The sequence below is a fragment of the Bemisia tabaci genome, chromosome 7 (assembly GCF_918797505.1).
Source record: "Bemisia tabaci chromosome 7, PGI_BMITA_v3".
NCBI classification, from domain to species: Eukaryota; Metazoa; Arthropoda; class Insecta; order Hemiptera; family Aleyrodidae; genus Bemisia; species Bemisia tabaci.
Window position 1 is genome coordinate 12772944 of NC_092799.1, and position 25242 is coordinate 12798185.

Here is a 25242-nt window from a genome sequence, read left to right on the forward strand (position 1 = left end):
AGACAAAGCCATAAACAAAGGAGACATAGGGGGTATAAAGCAATCCTATTGGTTGAAATGGGTGGTTCTCATAGACAAAGGGGAAATGATAGATCAACTGTCGGTCTCTTGTGGGTTGCCGTTAATTAGTCTATTACCTATCTCCTTTGTCGATTGCAACCACCCGCTCTACCATAGGATCCTCCAATCCTTTTGTCTGCTTTGTCTATTGCTTTGTCTATTAATTTCAATAATCAGCCCGCCAGGCAAACAGTTGAAGTTACAATACTGTATTCCGCTCAGAAAAGTAAAACATAATACAGCTTTATGTGTCCGCCCATCGAAACGACTTTTTTACCTGCCACAAATTGAATCAAAATCATCCCTCTCGAGCACCTATAACTCATAGAAAAACGTTTAAATGAGCATCGCAAGCATATCAGCCTTGACCTTGACATTCCAAACTTAAAAAGATGTGAGTAACTGGTTGATTGATGTGGGTGAATATCTGAGCCAGCCGCGCCACTGGAATAGTTCTGGCTGCTGATTGATGAGTTTGCATTTGCATTCGGCGTCTTTGTTGTGTTAGCTCAAATATCACATATTTCGACTGTAATTTTTACATAGGTGCAAACTAACTCTCTCGGTAGGAAAATTTTATATCCATGAAAAAAGAAATTCTCCTTGCAGAATGAAACTTTCAGAAAATAGCATATCTCTGGAGAAGGCGAAAAATGGATATCCGTAATGCGACGATTTAAAAGCTCCTGACGATGAGGCCACGTCCGCCACCTTGAATCTTGAATTTTGACTAAAAATTCGAGTTTCTTGTCGAAAAATACCCCCTAATGACATTTTTTTTTACAAAATTGATCTAACAGCAGCCAAGATAGCATTTTAGGTCACGTCTGCCATCTTAGATTTTTTAATTTTGAAAATTTAAGTTGAAATTCAAGTTTCCCGGCAAAAAATGTCCACTGATACATGACCGGATTTACCTACTTGCCACCCATGGGCCGCCTGTATTTTTCCGCCCTCTTCTCATTCATTTTGAAACATCAATAAAAACCATCAAGTGAACGTGCCGGAGGGAGAAGGGTGCATAAGACGCGTTCACTCGTGTTAGACACATTTTTTGCGTAAGCCCTTTCAACACTACTAGCAAAAGTTCACGAAACTTCGCGAGAAAATTCAGTTCCGTAAACCTATCTCTGTGGAGACAAGGCCTTTCATTTGTAAGAAATGAACTAAAAAATTAAGAAAGAACAAACATAAATGTGGTTTAATAATTTTAACTTCCGCCGCCGTGCCGCGCTGACCACACTGTGTTTGGCGCAATGCGTGAAGTATTCACGTAGTCTTGTAGGCACTGTGCGTTTCACGCCGCGCCGACCACTGTTGACCGTACTATGTTTGACGCAATGCGTGAAGTATTTATGCAGTCTCGTAGGCGCTAATATGTGTTACCTGCTGACCGCCGCGCCGCGTCGAGTGCTTCTCCTTTTCATCTCAAGTCCTCGTCATCATTTCTCTTGACGCCGCGCCGCTCCAGGCCAAATTTCGTGTTTTGTTTCTCTCTTAACTCAACTAATTAAAGGTGCGCAGTCTTTTGTATCACCGAAATACGACAAAATTAGAAATTAATGGACTCTCAGGAAATGAGAGATTTTGTCACCTTTTCTTGTTTGTAATTTTTTTCTGAATCCGATTTTTTTGTACCTGCATTTAAAAAAATTGCAAAATTTGCCGCCCCCTAATTTTGCCGCCATGGGCCGCGGCCCATGTGGCCACCCCCTTAATCCGGCCCTGCACTGGTACCGAATTTCACAAAAATTGATTGAACAAGAGCCGCATATCGTAAGATCAGAAGGACTCTACACAGTAATAAACGATACCAGTCGATTTACATGCGGCGAAGCGCCTTCATTTTCGTCTGATACTCCGCAATACTTCGGTGGCGGTATAGTTGCTCGGAGCGCCTTCGACATAGCTTCGACTTGATAAAGATGACGATATACCGCTGTAATTATACCCTAGCGCGTGCGCAGTTACACATTTCCTCATCACCGACGGTGAGGCAAAAACATTCATGCCACATTTTGCAACGTTGCAAGTTTTCCACTATGCCTATTTTCGCGGTAAACCGTGAACACTATGAAATCTGTCATGAATTTTCCGAGATAAGTTGAGAAATATTATTTCAATGTTTCGCTCAAGTCTATTTCGTATGTTCTCGTTGAAGAGTGTTTCGTATACTTTCGTTTTTCATACTATACCGTTGTATCTCCGATTTTCCCAGCGCTGCTACCAAAATTTTGAACTTTTTCACATCCATTAAGCTAAAAACCTGACTTTTTTGTAATTTTTCTCACCCTTTTATAAAGTCTGTAAAGACATTAACAGCCTCGGTATCGCTAAATATCTCTGAACAATGATAACTAACTAACTAACTTATTATTATTAAAATGATTTTGTCTTCCAACCAATCAGCAGATTAGCTGGACGTGTTCGCTGTTTGCACGGGCGCGCTAGCAGGCTAACTCCCTGGTCTACTTTCGATTCAACAAATGTCAGTCGCCTTCAATTCATAGTGAAGCAAAAGTAGTGTCTTCACGATCGTGGAATCTCATGTCTTTCGCCTTCGTAAGACGGCAGAAAAGAGGAGGCTACTGAAAGAGGCAAACATCAGAGGTTTTTCCCCCTCACTTCTTATTTTGTCATTTAATCAGTTTCAATCCACATCAAATGAATAAGAAGCAATTGAGGGGTTAGGAGGTAAAGGCGCATAAGTCGTGCAGTTTTTGCTATTTTGAGAAATACGTGTTCGAAGTTATAAAATTATATGGATCCTCAGGGCCGGATTTACCTACATGCCGCCCATGGGCCACCTGTATTTTTCCGCCCTCTTCTCATTTGTTTTGAAACATCAATAGATCGTATTCGACAGTGGTTCAATGTATCGTTTGGCTCAAAACAATAGAACATAACCTCAAACAAAAATTTTAAGATTTAATTTGGAAAAGCTGAAAATGAGAAAATTCCTAACAATTTCACTTTTCATTGTCATTTGGTACTCGAGAGAATAAAATTCGATCACATAAGACCCGTTACCTCAGATTTCGAAATTGACTTTTGAGGCTTTGGTTACATATTGAACCAATCGATATCAATATAATCTCACCTGTGTGATCTGTCGAATACGATCTATAAAAACCATCAAGTGAACGTGCCAGTGGGGGAGGGGTGTATAAGACGCGTTTACTCGTGTTGGGCACATTTTTGTAAAAGCCCTGTCAACACTAACAAAATTTCAGTTCCGTAAACCCATCCCTGTTTGGACAAGGCCTTCCATTTATAAAAAAGAACGAAAAAATTATGAAAGAACAAACATAAATGTGGTTAAAAATTGTAACTTCCACCGCCGCGCCGACCGCACTGTGTTGGCGCAATGTGTGAAGTATTCATACAGTCTTGTAGGCGCTATGCGTTTCACGCCGACCGCTGCTGACCACACTGTTTGGCGCAATGCGCGAAGTATTCATGTAGTCTTGTAGGCGCTATGTGTTTCATGCCGACCGCCGCGCCGCTCCGTTCCAGGTCAAATTGCGTGTTTGGTTTCTCTCTTAACGCGACTAATTAAAGGTGTTGTCTCTTGTATCACCGAAAGACGACAAAATTAGAAATTACTATACTTTTACTCTCAGGAAATGAGAGATTTTGTCGCCTTTTCTCGTTTGTACTTTATTTTCTGAATCCGATTGTTTTCTCCCATTTTTTGATAACTATATTCAAAAAGATTGCAGTATTTGCCGCCCCTTACATTTTGCCGCCATGAGCCGCGGCCCATATGGCCATCCCCTTAATCCTGCCCTGTGGATCCTTAGCAGAAAGAAAGTTCAAACTGACTTTTTGATGCTTAAAAATTGAAATTTAGACGCGAATTATTCACAGAATATGCACGAAGACAAGTTTTACTTGAAATCATTACTTAATACCTCAATTTTTTCAAAAACTGCACCTATGCGATTTGTCCTCCAAGCTCCTTAATTTGATTACTTCAGGGTCATTTATGTAAGATACTTACATCTCGCTGAAGGATTGGTTCAAATAAATTTTAACGTTTTTTTAGACTTTTGTAGACCCAGAACGACAGCTTAAATTCAAGGAAAATAAAGTTTTGAATGTTCATACTTTTGCCGCACCATAACTCATTTGAGCATATTAAATTCTTGATTTTAAAGAACACCGCCGTCAAAAGTTGAGTTTCCCGTAGATTTAGCACTTCTTGTATATGGTCTACGGTAAGAACAAAAACAATTGTTTTTGGACCCTTCTGACTGTTGAGTGCCTAGTATGTAAGTACCTGAAAATGTAGGAAAAGAATCAAAGTCAGCAATAATACTAATGAGAGTCCCCCTAAGTTCCAGGAATAAAAAAATTACATGTTGATTACCTTCCGACCAGTGGCGTTAGGGGCAAGTGACTTGAAATGACCCATCACATGATACCTAACGTTCCAAAATATTTAGATTGTCTTTCTTTCGTTTGCGTGGTAGCAGTGGTAGCGGGAGATTCTGTCAACGTTATTTTTCATGGCCTATAGGAGCTGGGAAACCTTGGCAACGTTGTAAGGGATGACATGAGCTCTTTCGCTCCGCGGGAAAATTGCATTTCCGCGTTCTTGAACTTCCGCGTATTAGCCTACCCTTTCGCGATGCGTTCGATCGGGTCAATTCGATTTTCTTCCGCACACAACCCGGCTGTCACTTTTTCATTGCCAGTGTCACGAAATTAATCACCGGTTCGCAAGGGTGGAAAAATTGGGGAGGGAACGGGACGGCGGAATAGGGGTCAATGAAAAGAACTGAGTCATACACACGGGAGAGAGAGGGGACGATTGGGAATGGCGGGGATCAGAGAGAGAAAAGGGGTGTTTGACCTTGGTATAAGTTGCTCCATAATCCACGGTGGAGCGGAGTGGGGGGAGACGGCGGTGACCAGTCAGCGACGAGCGACGGGGAACGACGTCGGTGTGAGCGTCGCGACGGCTTCTAGTTCAGATGAAATCCGTGGAGCAGCTTTCTCGAGCACCATTTTTGATAATCGCGAAAAGTAAACAACAGCGGAATGTGGAAATGGTCCGTCTGCCCGGACAAAGAGAGAAAATAGAAAAGTGCAGTGTCTGTGTCGGTCGTGTTTGAAGTCCTCGGTCCTCGCGATTTGACCGAGAAAGTGTTCCAACTAATCAAAATATTTTGTCTTTGTTGATCTGTCGCTTGCACTAATTAAATGTTACGCTTCAACTGCGCTAGCGCTTTTCGAAAATTTTACGGTAGATCGTGCCTAGACAAGGTATCGAGTTCGGTAGTCAACTCATGAAGTGAAACTAATTTTCATCCTGTGTTACATTCCAATAACGTTTCTTCATATTAATGTTAAATTGTAAGGTCAATCTGTAGATAAGCGTGTCAGCTCATGCTCCAAATTTAGTGATTTTCATCCACTTCTAGGTAGGTAATGATAATGATTATTCTCGTATTTAGCTGAAAGTTTGAACTTTCCCTAACCTCCCATTCTTGTCTCTAGCTTATTTCCTCCCACAGGACTACTGATAACAGACACAGCACCCTATTTTATTGAACACTATTTTAAGGATGAATCTCAGTAATTACTAATTAGTAAGTTGCCATTTGTTTTCCCCGAATTATTATCACTGATAAGATAAGATGTCAAGCATCCAAGCAACGCAGCATCTCATTATCGTTAGTCATCGGGCAAGAAAGTTTCCTAGTAATTTATCAGACGGAATCCACCAATCCTATAAATTTCTCTTTTAGTTGGTAGAAAATATTATGTAATTACAGAGACCTAAAATAACCTCAATTTTGTCGGTCAATGTTTTTGCCGAAATGCATTGACCTGCATTGCTACTACCACAGACTGATTCAGTCAGTAGGTATGTCATTCGATATAATATCAAACTCTTGGTTCAAACCAAAAAAAATTAACATAACCTTGGGTACGAATTGTTCATGAATTAACTTTGTTAATTGACTAAAATTTAGTCATTGACCAGCCATAAATCAATTGAAGATTCACTAAACACGAGAAATTTTGATCATAAGAAACACTAGGACGCATTTTTCCATTGTGGTATGAAGGGCGCAATGTTCTGTGTTTGTTTACATTTGAAACAAGGGCTTGATATCATATCAGATGAAGTAGCCACTATATCAGTGTATAGAGAACAATAGAGTCGCAATGTTTGAGGCTGTTTTGTCCAGTTCTCTTAGAGCGTGGCAACTGACAATGCTGCATGCGCAGGGTCCCAGTTCCTGACTTTGCTCAGAAAACGTATTATTACTTTTTTATAAACCAGGAGTTTTGTACATTTCTGAATTTGTTATCACTTTGGCCAACAGAATTTGCCCACATTCGCAAAAATAATTTTGGATTTAAATTATAAATTAATTAATAAATCCCAAAAACCACTTTGAATTTGCAAGAGTTTTTTCTCTTACTTCACAGACCTTGCTCTTAGACATCGAGATCAGTACAGCCACTAGCAAATTACATGACCATCACACAAAGGATCACTTGGTCTTTCATTAGCTACTTACTGCTTATTTAACGCCATCAATTTGGCTGTGAAAAAAATGCTTGTGCTGAAAATCTTGCATCTGTGGTCTAACATCCCTTTCCCTGTGGACGATGAAAGTATATTCATATATTTTTTGTTTTGTCGTATATTCATATATTTATATGATTTCTTGTGAAACTGGCCCATTTTTGTTCTACATCATCACCTTTCTCGGTAATCAAGTATCATTCTAAAACATTCTTTTTGTTTTCAGTCTTTCAAAATGGATTGTGGCGTTGCATCAAATTATTCCAATGCTGGTTCTGCCTCTCAAAATTCAGCCGCATCACCGAACGGCATGAGAACAGAGCGGAGTCCCTCTAAAAGTGGACTTCATGTTAACTTTTCGGAGAAAGGTGAAGTGAAGGAAAAGCGAGAGAAGTTCCTGACGGCCAAATATGGATCTCATCAGATGACACTAATAAGGAAGAGACTGGCCGTAGAAATGTGGCTCTATGATGAACTACAGAAATTATATGATAAATTGCCAGTAAGACAATGATTTTTTCCTGTGATTTACTTTGCTGTGTGTCTCTCTGTATGTATTCTCTGTCTGGACATTCTAAGAAGCAGATCTGTATTTCCAACAAGTTTTAGACTCTTTCTGTAACTGATGGTCCCCAAGTTAGATGCCTGGCCAGGGTCACTCAAGTTAGATGGTCCCGGACAACGCTCAGCTGCAGGAAAGAAAACGAATAATTTCCAAAATAGTTTCCCTCTTAACTAGGACTGTTCATTTGGGGAGATAGTCCATTTCATTTTACAACCATATGAAAATAGATCTGCAATCTTTGCAATGGAATTCAGGCATCGCCCCCTTTTTTTTACTTTCTAGGGTTGTTGTTTTTTTTTAAAAATTTGTTTACCAATAGGTGATCACCGATTTGAAGATCTAGATATCCTAGCAAAATATTGTGCGTTTTGCAACAACCTCTTTAGCCACCTGAAAAAGAAAAGTTTTTATCATTATTTCAAAACTAGAGAGATTTTCTTTGATTTTTTTTTTCATTCTGTCCCCATTTCTTATTATCACCTGTGTTTGCTGAATGATGCATTATCTATGGTGTGGACCAGCACCATTTCTCCACCTTCTTATGAAGACTTGGTTCTTAATATACTGCTTCAATTTTAATTTTTTATACTTGTGTTAAGTACTTTGGTTTCAAAGACTTTTTTTCATGATTGTTTGCAGGATTCAACAGAGAGTGCAGATGTTGAAGTAGATATTGATGAATTACTGGACATGGATAGCTGTGAAGAAAGGAGGAATCATCTACTTGTAAGTTCAGCATACATCAATAACACTTCTGCAGAGTATTCAGGGTGTCTACCTGTCCCCAAAGTCCCCAATGTCCCCGATTATCCTGGTTTTGGAAGGGTGTCCCCAATTTCTTTGTTTAGGTCCCCAAAAAATGACAAAAATCGTCCTGAACACCGGCACTTTCCAATTTTCCCACTAGCCGCGGCGGCGCGATATAACCAGGAATAAAAAAACTGAAGTGTTGCTTGGTTTTTCGAATGTTTTCATCGGTTCAACATGATTTGTAAAATTAGTTGTATAAAGTACGCCTTTTAACGCTCTAACTAGCTCCTTCTATCTTACTATTTCTGGAAAAAAGTCCCCGATTTTTTTGAAAAAACACCCCTATAAGTCTCCGAATGTCCCCAATTTTAGGTTTTCATAACTGGTAGACACCCTGGTGTTGAAAATTGCACCCAATGTAAAATTTCTAGAGAGTATCAGAAAGTTCATTAAAAAGTATTAAAAAGCATCTCTAAGGGGAGAAAAAGCTGATTAAAATCTGACCAACCAGAGGCTGATAGTCGTTATGACAGAACGAGGCCATATCTCGGGTGGGCTTCAGCCAATCAGTGCACACAGACTCCCTTGCTTGTCTACGTCATAATCGACTGCTAAAAATGTTGTTTCTAATGGATCTACCTTTCGGCAACTTCCAATCAATCGTAGTAACTTAGAGTAAAAAAAATGTGAATTAACACTAGGGTCTCAACTCAAATGATACTTTAAAGAAATAGTTGCCCCTGATCCATTGTTTAAATTACTATCCATCAGCTCCAAAAATTAACGAGTTCAGAATAGAAGGAGTCTACGACAGGCAATTATCAAGTAGCTGAAGCAACTGGTTAGATGACTCAACAATTTGTTTCCATTCCATGAAGTCACCAAGCCTTGATTACTTGTATAGAAAAACTAAATCACCAGAACTGAGTTGCAGGGTGTAGGCCATCATATACCATAATGACCTACAAGCGTCCGACGGTTTGCCTTCATCTGTACATCCACAGTAAAATACCCACTGCATTGAATCTTCTAATATTTCACTGTATTGGGATTGGGCTAGTGTTTTTTAACTTCCAGGAATATTTCATTTTTCCAGAAAATAATAATAATCATTCAACAGAAATGTTTTACTTCACTCGAGTAGAATATTCAATACTGAAGTTTTTGCTAGTAAAGAAGAAAAAAAGTGAAATATTTAGTCATTTACTAATATCAATAGCAGAGTGATTATTGTAAACTGGAGGCTTCAAACAGGCTCATCGATTCGTTGAGAGAGTTGATTGTTGCCTTTCGAAGATCGTCAAACGGCAATCTTTGAATGTGACTAATTTAATCAGGACATGTCGTAGATCAGATCTCGAGATTTTCAAAGAATTTATGCAGACCTGCCCTAGAAATTAAAGAATTATCGCCAGTTTGAGAGGCCCAGTTTGTTCATGGTGAAAAGCCTTCATTACTGGACGTAATGTTCTATCAGCTTCTCATATCACAAGATTTTTTTGTCAACAGAGATTTTTTATGTATTTACCTATTTTTTTTTTTTTTCAGAAACTCTTGGCGACTTGTAATAAATCACCTCATGAAATAAGTGTAAGTATTTATATTTTTAATTTGCTTATTTTATCATACTTCTCTAACAATAATGTAGTATCTCTCCAAAAACCCAGCACCTACTTTTAACAGGTGCTGAGTGAAATCAGTCAAGGGAGGAAATTAGTCAACGTGCCCTGCTTTACTGTACTGCCAATGCAGTTAGTTCTAGTAATGACAATATTTATTCCCATTAAAAAATGGAGTTGGCGGTCTCAATTTATTATGATCAGGATCGCTGTTTTTAGCTGTGTTTACAAATTTCTTGAGATTCGTTGAATTTCTCAAATCAGAAGGAAGGGACGAATACTAAGATTTTTTCATAATACAATATTTCCTTCCGATCCAAGTAAGATTACACATCATTGAAGCTTACTCCACCCTCGAGTACCTGAATGTATACTTATTGTGACTTTTGATAGACTTTTTTTACCCCTCCTCCTTTCCCTGCACTCTCCACTCCTTCTGCATCGGAGTTCATCTCAGTTTGAATCCAGTTGGATTTATTTAGATTTGCATGTCTGTAAGAATATTTTCTAGAACGTCTCTTTTGTATTTTTATCTGTGGAACCCTGATAAGGCTTTCATTTATAGTTCATTATTGATAAAAGATAAAAATGTATTTCCTAATTGCCATGAATTTTCCTACGCACTGAACTCGAAGTACAGAAGCCATTGATAACCCCTCTTCATGACCGAAAAAGATCTTTTTAATGAATGATCTACCATAGTGTTGTATCTATGCTCTAACTTATGCACAAGCTTTTGTTCCTTGCCAAATGTTTTCTTCTGATAACCTTTGGTTTTTGCAAATAAGAGAGCAGGAACACCGCCCGTTATCATAGACTTATTTAAGCAATCTTGCAAAATTGAATATTTTTTCTCTTTTTATTAGTAGCACAAAGTTTGAAATCTTTATTTGATCTTGAGAAGTAGACCTGCAGGTTAACTATGAACTTATGCACTGAGATTTATGTTTTCCTCTCCAAATTTCACCAAGAGTTAAAGATAGCTCAACGTGGCAGCAGCTTTTCAAGTTTTGTGACGTTGCAGACTACCTGTCTTACCTTAAGTTTTAATTGCATACGTAATCCTTGTGATTTCTTGAAAATTTACACCATTTTCATCTCTCATTTAAATATTATTTTACAATAATGATCAAATTTCTACAGAATGAGCTTTTCCCTTTGAGTAAAAGAAATGTCCACATCCATTTTGAAATTATTGGTAAATGGACGAAAAAGTCATCCTCTGTATGTATAAAGGATTCATATGTCCTACTGCCTCTTTTTATATCAAACAAGAAGTCAATTCGTCACCTTCCGGCTAAAGTATCACAAGCGCCCTGCAACGTTTAAAAATTTCCGCTGCCATTTAATTTTTTTACAGAGAAATTGTTCAACAAAGCTGTCCACAAATTTCACCAAATTTTCTATGTGCTGCCGATAAAATTTGGTGAAATTTTCAAACAGATTCAACCAACCATTTCTCCGTTAAAAAAATAAAATGGCAGCAGAAATTTTGAATCGTTGCATGGCGCGTGTGATACTTTGGCTGGAAGCTGACAAATTACTGATCCTAGAAAATTTGGTGGTAAATTTAGTTCGTTCCATCCCATACAATCTAAATACCTACGGAGAGAATTTGGATCTCGATCCTTTTATCACAGAAAAGCGGTGCTGCTTGTTGATTGGCCATGCCATTGTTTCCCTTTAAGGAACCTCTTTGCCCGTAATTTTGGCAACTGAGTCATAGATGAGGTAAGAATCGTTCAATTTTCAATTTCTGAACAAACTAAGGTGATTATTTTTGTGGAAAGTTTTCTTTTTTGGATCATTCAGATCTCCCTTGAAAATACAAATTTATCAAAATCAGGTTTGTTTACATTGGTTCTTAAAATAGCTCTTCCAATTTCGTGAATTATTTTAAGTATTTGTTTTGATTCTCATGCTGAATCGAATTGTTCTGTTGTTTCAGAATTTTATGGAGGAACTTCTTGCCAAAATAAAAACTCTGTAAACCACCTTCATGATGGAGCGGTAATCTTCAAGACGTTAGTTCGTTCATTTGTCATCTCATTCAGTATCTTTAGTATTTAAAATGCCTCTTTTGAAATGCCACAAGGTTTTTTTCTTGTTTGAGATAGAAATTATTTATTTTATATCTACTCTTATTTTATTTTTCAACTATTTTTTAAATTTGTATTTATTTGTGTTTGACACATTGTAGTTTCTTCAACCAGACCCACCTAATCATCTGTCAAGGGCTCTTCTGTGAAACAAGTTTTATGAGTTGCAATCAGATATCAGCAGAACCTTCAGCAGCCTGAAATTTTATCCTAAGCGGTTTTCCTCTAGCATTTAATTTGAATCGCTCCCTCCTTACCATCAATTATCAAAAGGGGGTTCCTACCTATTTTAAAAAAATGAAACGTTGTAATATTCATTTTAATGAGAGATGTCCTCCTGTCACTTGTTTATTTTGTGACTTTAGTTTGCTCATAATTTAAATATTTACTTAAATAGAATTTAAGAAAAAATTAGTGATGAAGGCTTTTGCTACAAGGAAAAGAAATGTCCTTGTAATTTGGATTGTATGACCTAGAGAGTCATGCGCCTCATTTGGTTGCCGTATCCAAACATTTATTTGGCTCATACATTTGGACGCTATTTAGTAATTTAAAGTTAATTGCATTTAAATAAGAGCTGTAGGTTGCATCAATTATCTTACACACTAGGTATCTCTGCTAATGGGGGAAAGCACATAGATTTCTTAAGCTATGAAACGTTCAGTTTTTGTACAGAAATTGATCGATTGTTCAACAATTTAACTGTTGTTTAACCAAAAATTAGTCAAAGGAACACCAGTTTCTTTTATTCACTCTTGGGTTTTAATACTCCATGGAAATTTTTCAGAGTATCATGATTTGCTCAACTTAATACAATGCATGTTGTTTTTCACTGTATTATATAGTTTTTGTAGAGGACACTTCTTCTGCTCTTCCAGCCTTGAAATGTGCTTCTTTAACACGGAAACGCAAAGTCCAAGATTTGTCCTGTGTCTTTAGTGGAGATCAAGTAATTTGATCATAAGGGAGAATGTTGTATTTAAGTATAATTTTTGTAATGCACCTAATACAGATCTCTGTGCATTTGAAATAATCACATTAGACTGAAGCGCAAATGATCTCGCTCAGTTTTTTGAATGGCAATCTCATTCAGACTAACTGAATCAAATCTCATTTTTACTACTCAAGCCTTATAATTTTATTGAAGATCGTAGTACAAGTTTCTCCCTCTTCTAAATATTTTTTTCCGCCTGTAGAGAAAGAAAACTCAAGCTAAGGCTATAAAACATGATTCAACTTTGTTGCAAAGAAAAGCTATCCCCATCTGAGAAAATCGCATTTTTTGACAGGATCATATCTGTGTACCAAAACCTTCGGCTACAATTTTTTATTTACAATTATTACAGAAACAAATTAAACTACTTAAGAGCACTTTTGTTTGGTGTAAAAAAATAGCAAGAGGGAAGTTGGGATTAACCCCCCATTTTTTTCGTGTAGCCTTTACAGAAGAGTCCTTCTTTTAAGAGTGAAGTTGGATGCTGTTGGAAGGAAATCTACAGAGCTGTGAATTTTTAGCATTCTCAATTATTGTGGAAGTCACTTTTGAATTCATATCATTTTATTTCAATGTTCTTATACAATTTTCCTTTTAATATTTTATTTTAATTTTATTTTATATCGTTGAAACAAATGTTCCAATTTTATTATCCGTTCACTATTTCATAAGGCTTGAAACTCTTTTATTGGTAGCCAGAGCCTATGAGGCATGAGCTTATGTTTCTTGCCTCAAGTACATACATTTTTCAGCTATTATCCTCCTAGCCAAAGCAAGTAATAAAATAAATTGTAATTGTTTTGTGATATTTAATTAATACTATCTATTTCCTTGATTGTGGCATAATGTCTGATGTTTACTCCTTTGTCTTATTCAATTTCTCTCTGAATCTCATTTAATAGGTAGTTTTTTTTTCTTTTCATTTTGTTTGACTAATTTTCGATGGTTAAATTGCAGAAGTACATTTCTCTATCTGCCGCGTGGCAGAATCTCTGTCTAATTTATTTTCCACATTGAAAACTACAAAACATCATTTCTTGAAAATTTTGTTTATTTTTTTCTCTATGTGAAGAATATTCCATAAAATTTTCGAGCCATGATATTTTTTTGGTCTCTTTTTAAAAAATAAAGTAGGAGCAGAGATTTTGAAGCGTTGCAAGCGAGATACATATTTTTGCAATTCACCGCGGATTTCCAGTCTCCGTGACCGTGCATAATTACTAATATTAAAGGCCTAATGAAATGCAATGAAAGCACCCCTGAATCAGGACTGAATAACATTATAGATTTAAATAGTATGCAATATGTTTTAGTGTTTCAAATTTTGAACTCTTTATTTTAATTTATTTTCCTTTTTTTTAAAAATTACAATTTTTTACTTCAAAGCCAAGTGTTTTATTTTTTAGCTAGGCTGTAGATAAATTAATTGAAATCCTTAATTTCCTTTTTATCATCAGTTTTACAATGAACAGAGCCTGCTTGCTGGTCAAAGTTAAAAATGCTCTGATTCTGGCTTATTGTCTTCAAATATTATTGTTCATCATCGGAATAAATTGATAGTGGGTTTATTCTGTGCTATGTTTTACTCTCAAAACGCCAAATTCTTACCAGAAATAAAAGGAAGATTTAAATCTCATAACTGTGTAATTTTTTCTTTCCATTCACCTTTTAACCTCCTGCTGTCAAATTTGTGTTCATAATGTTCATAATGTAAATGAGCATTCTTCCGCAAAAATGAGTAAATTCATGCAAAAGTTACCTAAATCAAATATGTGCTTTACAAACGATGAGTCGTAACAATTCTGATAAGAAATTGGTCAGGTATATTGAATTCATAGGTTGGCTGCACTTTTGGGCCCCAGCTCTACATGCGGAGGTGACTGTGAAGGCCTGATGGATTTTCTGAGTTTCGCACCTGTCTATACTCTTGCTACACTGGTATTCTAGTCTCGGATGACTATTCGCAATGCGGAATTTTAAGTTCTTTTTCCTATCAAATTTTTGATGATTCAATCCAAGTTTAAAAACGTGCTATAAATCATGGAGTCAACTGGTCGGAAAATAATGAAAAGAATTCTAGATTTAGTCCTCATGCTCTTTTCTGTGTTCATTGGTCACAAATTCATGTGTTTAATTTCTAATTAATTAATTGAATTACTTCGTTCTCGTGGGTGCGTGCCCTTTAAAGTGCCATTATAAATACTTAGACATGCGGAACCGACTTAGTATGGAAATAGAGTAAGGTAAAAGATATAAAAAACATAGGAGAAAAAACAGGAAACAAGGCTAAAAATTACACATAAAAATCCGAGACGTTTTGGCCCAAAACTGAGCCATTTTCAGTCGGAAGAACAAGAATAAAATATAAAAATTCCAAATCCTGGACTCTTGAAGGGATTTGGAATTTTTATATTTTATTTTTATCCTTCCGACTGAAAATGGCTCAGTTTTGGGCCGAAACGTCTCGGATTTTTATGTGTAATTTTTAGCCTTGTTTCCCGTTTTTCTCTCCCATTTTTTTTTATATCACCATTGTCACGGGCTGCTGTTTTAAAATTTTTTAACCTGTAGCTCTAAGGTAGAAGACGCGTGTTGATGACGGCGCAGGCATACAACTATTCGTGCTTCATGGATGTCCTATGTTGCATCTTTAAAATTGAAGGCGCCATGACGTGAATGGAAAATATACGCTCTCTTAAATTGCCGCTAGTCTCGGATAACAATCCGCAGATCATTCGCGAGTGAAAGGGTAATATAACCCGTTCTGAGGAGTCAAGATTCTATTCGGAGGGTAAAACAATTATCAAAACTTGATGCACGGAGCATGCGCGTGGGGACTTAAAAAAAAAGTCCTGATAGCGGCAACACTGCCGTTCTAAGGAAGAACGCAGTATGAACATTCGGGAGTTGCCAAATTTCCGTTGATAAAATGTTTATTTTTGAGGAATGTTATGAATATTTATCCTTGAAATTTTCAGAATTTTTAGATCGAATTTCGAAGAAAATTCTCCGAAAAATCGGAGGAGAAATATTCACAAATTTTCCTGAAAATTCGTTGTTTTTCGAAAGATATTTTGCAACGCCTGATGGCTCATACGGCATTTTTCCTTAACACGACAGAACAGACGACGTTGACGGCGCGTTTCAACTAAGTCGAGTTGCCTTCAATTTATATGCTAGGCAATAACTCGTACTCTCGTCGATGTTTGCCGATCTCCGGGGCGCCAGATTTTTGTTGAAATATCAAATCGATGGCAAAATTGCGAGACCACGTATCTCCGATTGCGGCGTTGCTGACTATACTTTTTTTTAAAAAACGTAATTTCTTGAAAACTTCCGCGGCTTTTCTTCCCCGCCCACGGAATATACTGTATAAATAGCTATTAACTTGGCTTGTTCCTTCTCGAAAAAATAACGTAGGTAGCGAAAATTTTGAAACACTGCAATGGAGGTACGTGGTTTCGCACTTTGGCAGTCTAAATTATGTAGAAGAAAATGCAAGTCGTTACAAAGAATGTCCCTATTTATTCTTTTTTTGCATAAGAAGCTCAATATAAAAATAGGCACGCCAGCACTTGCGGACTGACTCGTGAAAATTATATTTTACTAAGGACTTGTGGCCGCTACGCGACCGCCAACCACTGGGAAAAAAACGGCACGTAAAAAATGGTAGAAGAACCATGTTCAGGTTATTTCACGCGAAAGAAAGCGTATTTATCTCTGATTGTAACGTTATGCACCACTTTTTAGGTTTTATTTTTGAGCATCGTCTTTAAAAAAGCCACATACAGTTTTTCTAAAGAGTTTTCTTGCAGTTTCCTAAATGATCTCAAATACAAACATCGAAAATTTCGACGCGATATTTTCGTTCTTTCTATTTACTTTTTATGTAACCAAAAAAAAAAATTAAAAATCATTTGAGTTTTTGAATCGTTACACTGAGGATACAAATTTTCCTTTTGGTTATGGTAAAAACCGGAGCAGATGAATGACGCGTAGTCCTAGTTTTGCGGCGATTTTAGCGTCGCTCAAGTCATGGAAGGGAGCTCGGTCGAGTGTAGAGTCATCTTCACAGTGTGATGCGCCTTCAATCCAGCTGGCAGCAATGTATCATACTCGTAGTTGCATAGTTATCGTAAACTAGGGGGCTACGCCCCTGGCCGCTACGCGGCCCAACCCCCTGAAGGCGCTCCGCGCCATCAATGGGCCGCTTCGCGACCCTATTTTTACCCTCTTACCCCTTATCGATGTTGATTTTATTTTTCCCCTAAAAAATTACGATATGAGGTATACTTTACTTTCAGAATGAAATAATTTTTGGTTTTGATGAATGAAGACATTTTTTTTTTTTTTTTTTTTGAAGTCAAAAGGACGCGTTTTGGAATGACTGCTTGATGAAATATTACAGTAAAACAACGAACAATGATAATCAGGTAATAATTAAAATAGTCAGGAGTCGGGAATCGAACCTACACCGTGATTTCGGTGGACGCATCCGACGTCTTAGACGACTCGGCCACCGCCCTACACGAAGTCCAGAATCTTGTGAAGATAAGTGTAGAGCTGATGCGCAGGCTACACAGCTACTGCGCAACCTCCTTGACCACTGCGCATCCTCCCGCGCATAGCGGTAGCAGCACCGGAGCATTCTGTAAACTCACTCACTTTTATAACGCGATTTTAAAAAAACCTGGGTCCTTTTTCCAAAATCTGATTAGAGCGGGCTCATCTAGGGCCTATTACCTGTCGATTTACGCAAAAATCATGGAAATCGGCCCGGTAGAACGCTCAAACGAACTATGACAAAAAGTATAAATTTACATTGTTTAAATGGGAGAATTCGCAACTTTACCACGTAATATAAAAAAACCTGGGCCATATTTTGAAAATCTGAAAAGAGTTGGCTTATCTAGACACAATTGCCCGTCGATAGCCGCAAAAATCATGAAAATCGGCCCGGTAGAACGCTGGAACTAAGCGTCACCAGTTTCGCAAAATTAGGAGGTCTTGGAGCTTATAGTATAGATAACTCTCGCATTGCGTTTGGTGCAATGCGTGAAGTATTCCTGCAGTCTTGCAGGCGCTGATATAGAAGGACGCCGACCGCACCGTGTTTGGTTGGACGTGATTATTCGAACTCGTATTAGGACAATCGCGGCATCTAACAATGGGGCTCTAAGCCCATACTGTGTTTCGACGTCGTATGAGCACTCCGACGTCGCCTCGTTTCTCCCGATAAAATATTTTTTCTGAGAAAGTTAGGGAAGTTCTCAGAGTTTGCTTTTTTAGATTGAATGGACCATTTAACAAGGTACGAATTTGTGTACTTTGTTACTCGATTCAGCGTGTGATTGCGGCAATACGGAAACAAACAAAATATGGAAATAGACGGAGGAAAAGGATGCGCGTTAACGACGGCGCAGAGATACAACTATTCGTACTTGATGGACGTCCAGGCTGCATCTGAAAAATTGAAGGCGCGATGACGCGAAGCGCGGCTCTCAATGCTCTGCTATAAGCTGTCAATGAGGTGTCGCTCCGATTCGGGAGAAAAGTTAAAAAAAGAGGCCAATATACGTCTTTCCTGTCTTCGGCTGTATTGATACTCGTTCTTTCTTCTTTTTTCAGGTTCTTGTCTGATTCTTTTTTAAGATGGATTTTAGCAGTTAATAAAATGAGGACAATAATAACAAGAAAGTCAAAGCCAAATAACTGCATTTTTATATAAAAATGAACCAATGTTACTTTTGTACATGTACACTTCACCATAATATTGTATTTGCAATATTTATACCTCTGAGGATGATCCTCTGTGATCGAAAAGCTTCAGGTAAAATGTAACATTGGTTCATTTTTATATAAAAAATGCAGTTATTTGGCTTTAACTTTCTTGTTATTATTGTTCTCAAAAGCATTTCTGTTATATGAGCAAGCCCTTTAAGTCGCTGTATCGAAGACTGAAGTTAGTTAACACCGCGACTTTTCCACGATCAATCTGACGCAGTGAATTGGTTTATCCCGTGGTCTCGATTCGCTGCTCCTCTGAAGTAAAGGCATATCTCAATTTCCACATGAGCCCGAGAAAGCACGGGGTTGAATGGACGACACGGCTTGATTGAAAGTTGAGATACGCTCTCAAGTCAGAGGAGCGACGAATCAGATACGAATGGGAATCCCCGACAGCGACAAAAAACCGCGAGCTCAACTTATGATCAGTTGTCAACGCTTCTCCCTCAACAGGTCTTCATATCGAATCAGTCCTTCCCAGCGGTAACATTTCACTCTACTCCATTTTCCTCTCTTCAACTTTAAAATTGACCAGTGAATACATATTATTTGAGCATGAACGTTTTACAAATTAAATATTTCGTTGAAAAATTTATAACTAATTAATTGAAGTTTCAAGTGATTTACAAGCGTGAAAGCATCAAATGTCACTCCGATAAGGCCTTTGTGTTGGGTGCGCATCTGAGCTGACGAAAAGGTAAACATTTTGTTCATGGTAGCCCATATTTTGGAAGTTATGAGTTCAATTTGCGGGATATTTTAATAATTGATGTAGGCTTTTATCAACATTGATTACTGAAAGACTGATAATTGTAAACTCTGATTTCTTTCGTATAGGTACGTTGATTAATTAAATTAAAGAGATGGAGAACAATTTTAAATGATACAACGTGACCCTAGCCTCCAATACAGCATTATCATTTTCTGTCTGATTTGCAGTATCGTTTACCTATCAATCACCATGCTAACTACACTTTCGTTACAGTAATCAGTAATAAAGCCGGGCTTGTTTTTTGATGAAGCTAATTAACAAATCGAACAATAAACAGAGAAAATGTGGCCGACAGTGAGACAAGTACAGATTATTGACTCAATAAAACAATGGTCAAGCTTTGGAAAAAGCAGTTAATATCCGCGTAATACATTTATTAGAGATTTATCACTTCGTTGGGAAAGATAAATAAATTTTTGCAAAAGGGGGTGGGGGATTGCGGTTAGGGCACCGTGCATATTTCCAAATGAGAATTTAGAAGCCACTTAGGCGGGCGTCAACAGAGGGTATCCCAACACCCCTCCCCCTTTCAAAAAAAAAAAACCTCGAATTTGAAATTTTTTAATAGCACGATCTGTCAACTTGAAAACTTGTAAAATATTTAAAGCTTTCAAAATCACTTAGGAACGGCTTGAAAAATGCAATAAGTTCTTGTTGATTCGGCGTATTTTACATGAAATTTTAGTCAAAACCTCATTAGAATGTAGAAATCCCGCTTTCATAGTAGAGTAGCTTTCTTCCATATTGAAAGGGGTGCATGTTTGTCCAGATCTGAACTTATGAACATTTTTCTTCCAATTTTTTGGATAATTTTGCTTGCAATTTCTCCTAAAGTTCCTGAAAATATCAAGGAAAAGTATTCATATTTTCCCCAAAAGTGAACACTTTCTGGGAGGAAATTTTGCAACTCTCGACTGCCTAAGTGGAGAAGGGCTCAGAAAATTTTGGCAAAGCAGCGCAAGTTTACGCTACTTTCAGGTTCAAAGTTACTTAATCGCACAGAGTAAAAATTGCAAAATTGATCGTATTGAAGTAACCGCCAGACTTCTGAAATTAAAAAAAAAGAAAACAGATGAAAAATTGAAGCCACTAGACGCATCCAAGCCCCATTCTTTCCAAAAGAACCAAGCCAGTACTACGGATTACACGAGCTTAAGACGTGGGTCTGCAAATCCATCCTAAAAAAGATTCAGACAAGAACCTGAAAAAAGAAGAGAGAACGAGTATTGCCACAGCCAGAGACAGGAAAGGCGTATTCGGGCCTCTTTCTTAACTCCCGAATCTGAGCGATACCAATGACAGCATACATACAGCAGAGCATTGAGAGCTCACGCTTCGCGTCATCGCGCCTTCAATTTTGCAGATGCAGCATGGACGTCCATCAAGTGCGAATATTTGTATCTCTGCGCCGTCGTAAACGCGCATACTTTCCCTCCTTGTATTTCCATATTGTGTTTCTTACCGTTTGTCTCATTCGTAATGGTGCTTCAAGCACTACTTGAGTAACACAGCCGAAAGTAAGAGAGATGTGTTCGGGCCTCTTTTTTAACTTTTCTCCCAAATTTGAGCGACACCTCATTGACAGCATATAGCAGAGCATTGAGCGTTCACGCTGCGCGTCATCGCGCCTTCAATTTTTCAGATGCACCGCGGACGTCCATCAAGTACGAATAGTTGTATCTCTGCGCCGTCGTATCAGCACGTATAGGGAATAAAGGTGGGGGATGATAAAGCGCCTGTATGTCAACAAAAAGGATAAATTTTCACAGAAAGGTGTTTACGCTTCAAAAAGTAGTTCTTGGACCTCTTTCCACCTTTGTCATGCGTTATAGCACCTTTTTTTACTGCTACCTCTCTCTTCTTCCGTTCATTTAAGAAATTTTCCGCATATATTCTTGATCGTAATTTTTTTTCTCTTCTATTTTGCTATCAGTCTGAGGGGCGCGTTTTCGGCGCGCCAAGGGGGCGTATCTGCCAATGGCAGATTGGCCTTATGGCCAGTCCGAGCCTGAAACTATCTACTATTTCTGACTCAATTTAGAAACAACGTGTGTGCCATTTGCTTCCCTATGCAGATACATGCTATTATGGACGACCCAGAAATATCCTTTTTCCATTGCAAAATGTAGTATATATGGACCTTGTTCAGCAGGAAGGAACCAAGCCACATCAGTTTTTGCTAACTTTAACTAGAAAATTCAATTTTTTACCAGAGAACGTTCGTGCGGGTTCCTTGACAATTTTAAGGAATTTGCTTCGTGCTATGCAGAAAGTTCACTGAAATTTGCACAAAAATCTGCATAACCTTTTGCGTGTAAAAAATGAAATTGCCCAATTAAATTTGGCAATAACTGATGTGGCTTGGTTCCTTTCTGCTCAATGCAGTCCATTTATAGTATGATCAGACTGCAGATCACGAAAGATTTATTTCATTTGTTCCAGCTAATCTACAACAGTCCAGGCCGGGGGACGCAAAACACCGAAAGAGACCACAATGCAACTTCACTTCTTGCTACCTACTGTAGCACTGGTATTCCTCTGCAGAGTCTCAAACATCACGGCCAACGTCGAGAAATCGGAATCTGCAATCCGCCCCGGAATCCACCAAAGATCAATCAGATCCACCGATACCGACCTCGCGCAACTACGCGCGTTGAAAGAGCGCGCTTCATCGGGAGGAAACAAATGCGCCAGACGCATCGTAGGTTACGTAACGCAGTGGTCATTACACCCATTCACCGTAAAACAATCGCTTGGCCTCACAAACGCCATCTTCGCTTTCGTCCACATGGACCCGAGCGGCCGACTTTCCCTATCATCCGACCAAACATCAAAAGATCGTCTCAACGACCTCTTCGTCGCCAGGAAAGCCCACTTGGATCAAGGACTCAACTTCCAGGTCTCCTTCGCCATCGGCGGAGGTGAGAACTCCCAACACTTCTCCCCGGTCTTATCCAGCGATGGAGGTCGCAACCTCCTCGTCAACGAGATCGCCCGGATCCTGACCCAACACCGATTCGACGGCGTCGACGTAGACTGGGAGTTTCCTGTCGTCGGCATCGCCTCCAAGGGCAAACCCGAAGACAGAGCTAACTACGTCACGTTCCTGCGCGATCTTCGAGCCAAGCTCGGGCCGAACCGGTTGATCTCCGTCGCTGCCGCGTCCGACCAGTACGCGGTCGCCGGGTACGACGTCCGGAACCTGTTGCGCCACGTCGATTGGATCGGCGTCATGTCTTACGACTTCTTCGGCGCCTGGAACTCCGAGCAGGGCTCCTTCGTCGGCCCGAACGCCCCGCTCAGGCACGCCGGCCCGAGCGGCTACTCCCGCAAGCAGAACGTCGACTGGGCCGTCAAGCACTACGTCTGCAGCGGGCAGGACCCTAGCAAGATCGTGATGGGTGTCCCGTTTTACGGTCATTTCTGGTACCGGACATCGCCGAGTAAAAATGCTGACTACCCTTTGTTCCGCGTAGCGGAACGACTCAACAACGGAAGCTATGGGGGCTCCGCCTCTTACCGGGAGCTGCTGACGGAATGGCACCTCCAGGAGAATCCAGCTTTCGAGAAGAGATGGGACAGCCGCTCTAGTACCCCTTGGGCCATCAACGGGAAACTTCGTCTTGAGTTACGAGGACGAACGCTCGATACGCGAGAAGATCAAATACGCGAATGAGTATAATCTAGGGGGTGTTATGATCTGGTCGGTGGACCAGGACAGCGCGGACTCATCTCTCCTGGACACCGTCTTCGAAACCGGGTGTAGCGTCGGCGCGGGCGGTGGGAGGTACAAGTGCAACCCGCTCGACGGCGAGAAGCGGTGGTGGACCTGGGACGAAGACAAGAAGAACGCGGGCATGTGCGGGAAGACGGCGCCGCTCTACAAGGGTTTCTACCCGGTCTGCGACCCGGAGGCCCCGGGGCTTTCGTGCTGCGGCCCGCACGGATACTGCGGGGGCGGCGAGGAGTTCTGCGCCTGCGAGGGCTGCGTCGACTACGCGGCGCACCCGGAGAAACTGGTCGAGGAACCGGTGAAGCCGACGGGCCCGGTGAGGTGGCACGTCGGGTACGAGATCGCGGCGGTTGATCAACCGCGGTGCGGGCCGAAAGCCCCGAAATTGCCGGACGGTACGGTGCCGATCTGTAATCCTGACAGTCGGAGCTCTTGCTGTTCCGCGGCTGGGTTTTGCGGCTCAGGGGATGCGTACTGCAGGTGCGATGGCTGTGTGAGCTACGAGAAACCGGGGGCACTTGGTGAGAAACTGTGGTACACGTGGGATGACGGAGTCCTCGCAGCTCGGTGTGGTCCTTCGGTCCCGAGGATCAACGGTCGGGTCCCGATTTGTAATCCCAATGACCCCGGTTATCATTGTTGTTCTTCGGCTGGCTACTGCGGCGCTTCGCCTGAACACTGTGCTTGTGAAGGATGCGTTGACTACACGAAAAGACGTTAAAGTAGAATGTGTGATTAATCTTTTATCTGTGATAATAATTCTTACAGTTTCATGGAGAGATGGTGATTTTGCCATCAAGTTTTAAATTGAATCAGTGAGTTCCAAGACACACCAACTCAGTAACTCGAAATTGCTCAATTTTCTCAAGAGGCGGTCAATTTTTATAAAATTCATTGAAGTTAGCGCATCTGTTCCAACTTGGACCTTTGATATGCCCTTAAGTGCTTGTACTTCGGCACCAAAAATCTCTTTCTAAGACTAATTTCTTCATTTACTGTTCGGTTTCGTGTGTGTCTTGATTCTTTTCATTTTTCCGAGTTGGTGTGTTTTCGTTCTCACTGATTCAATTCAGTATACCATGAAAATGGAGCTGTAGGCGAGGCATGAATTCAGGCAATGAAACCTGGTGATAATCTCACTTTTTGATATCACCAAATGGGGGTCTAGGTATTTTGATTTTTAAAAATGTTTATAATTTTTGTTTCCTGATCGAGAGGAGGGTTAAAACCACCCCAAAACGGCCCAGGCTTCGTGTTTTGTTGTTTTCTAGCCTGCGTGATCAGTCATTGTCTTGTGTTTTTTAGTTGAATTATTCTGGCTATTTTTGTGTTTTTCAGTTCAAAACTGAGTTATGTGTTCTCTCTACAAAATTTCACGAGGATAAAATACTCACATTCGGATGCCCGGTGTGTGCATCGTTTCCGACGTGAGATTGTGTAGAAAAAACCTCTGATTTTTCTTTCTCGCTGGTTCGGACCTAGTTGAGAGGCCCATTATAACAACATAGGAAAAGCCTCATTCGAGGACAATTTTCTCCTAGAGAAATATTGACGGGAGGAAAAAACCACGGATCTAGATTACGGTGTCAAAAACAAAAAAAATAAAAAAATTTAAAAAAAAAATAAATTTGTTTTTTATGTCCATCCCGTCAGTGTTATTCTGTTTGTGCGTACTTTAAACTCAAGGCAGCCAAAATGATGGAAAATGGATGCGTCTTCCTCATTTTCTCATTTTTTGATCCCCGCTGTGCAAAATATCATTTTGGAAGCACTAGCTTAATTTGAACTGGTTTAATTTATCTCAGTTTTACAGGAAATGAAGCATTTGCTTAAAGGCTGCGTATTTAAGGTGCTCGCTTGGTCAGTTTTGAATAGCTTCCAATACTTTTCCGTACTTTCTGTTGCGTTACTCCTTTTATTTTTACAAATCAATTTGTATATATTGAATTCAAGAGGCTACAAAACTTTTCTTTCTTTTTTTTTGAAAAAATCCCAACTCCCTGACGACTTGTGGGAGGACCAAGTTTTGTGGCGGTTACGCGTTGCAGAGCGCTGGAGATTGCTACGAGAGCGACTCTTATGTATGTACAAAAAATGCAACAAAACAACATCAGTTTTTGATGCATTACATACAATATCTGAAAAATTCAAGTTATTTCGTGCTCAAATAAGCTAAATACAGACAATTCACACGAGTATTAAGTAACACCATCCAAGCATTTCCCAGGGCCGGATTAAGGGGGTGGCCACATGGACCGCGGCCCATGGCGGCAAATCTATAGGGGGCGGCAAATTTTGCAATTTTTTTAAATGTAG

General features: G+C 39.5%; 2 protein-coding genes across 2 annotated transcripts; both read left to right on the plus strand.

The window, feature by feature from the left end:
* The first annotated feature begins 4987 nt into the window (after nt 1-4987).
* On the plus strand, nt 4988-14273 carry LOC109035343 (protein phosphatase 1 regulatory subunit 14C). Its single transcript, XM_019048936.2, has 5 exons — nt 4988-5489; nt 6834-7109; nt 7812-7898; nt 9471-9512; nt 11490-14273. The coding sequence occupies exons 2-5, from the start codon at nt 6843-6845 to the stop codon at nt 11529-11531; spliced, it is 438 nt and encodes a 145-aa protein (XP_018904481.1). The 5' UTR covers nt 4988-5489; nt 6834-6842; the 3' UTR covers nt 11532-14273.
* Nucleotides 14274-18752: 4479 nt separating this feature from the next.
* LOC109035378 (chitinase-like protein 3) lies at nt 18753-24539 on the plus strand. The gene is given in 3 exon segments (XM_072302796.1): nt 18753-19118; nt 21636-22809; nt 22811-24539. Coding segments are annotated over 2 exon segments (1959 nt in total). The 5' UTR covers nt 18753-19118; nt 21636-21687; the 3' UTR covers nt 23648-24539.
* The last annotated feature ends 703 nt before the right edge of the window (nt 24540-25242 follow it).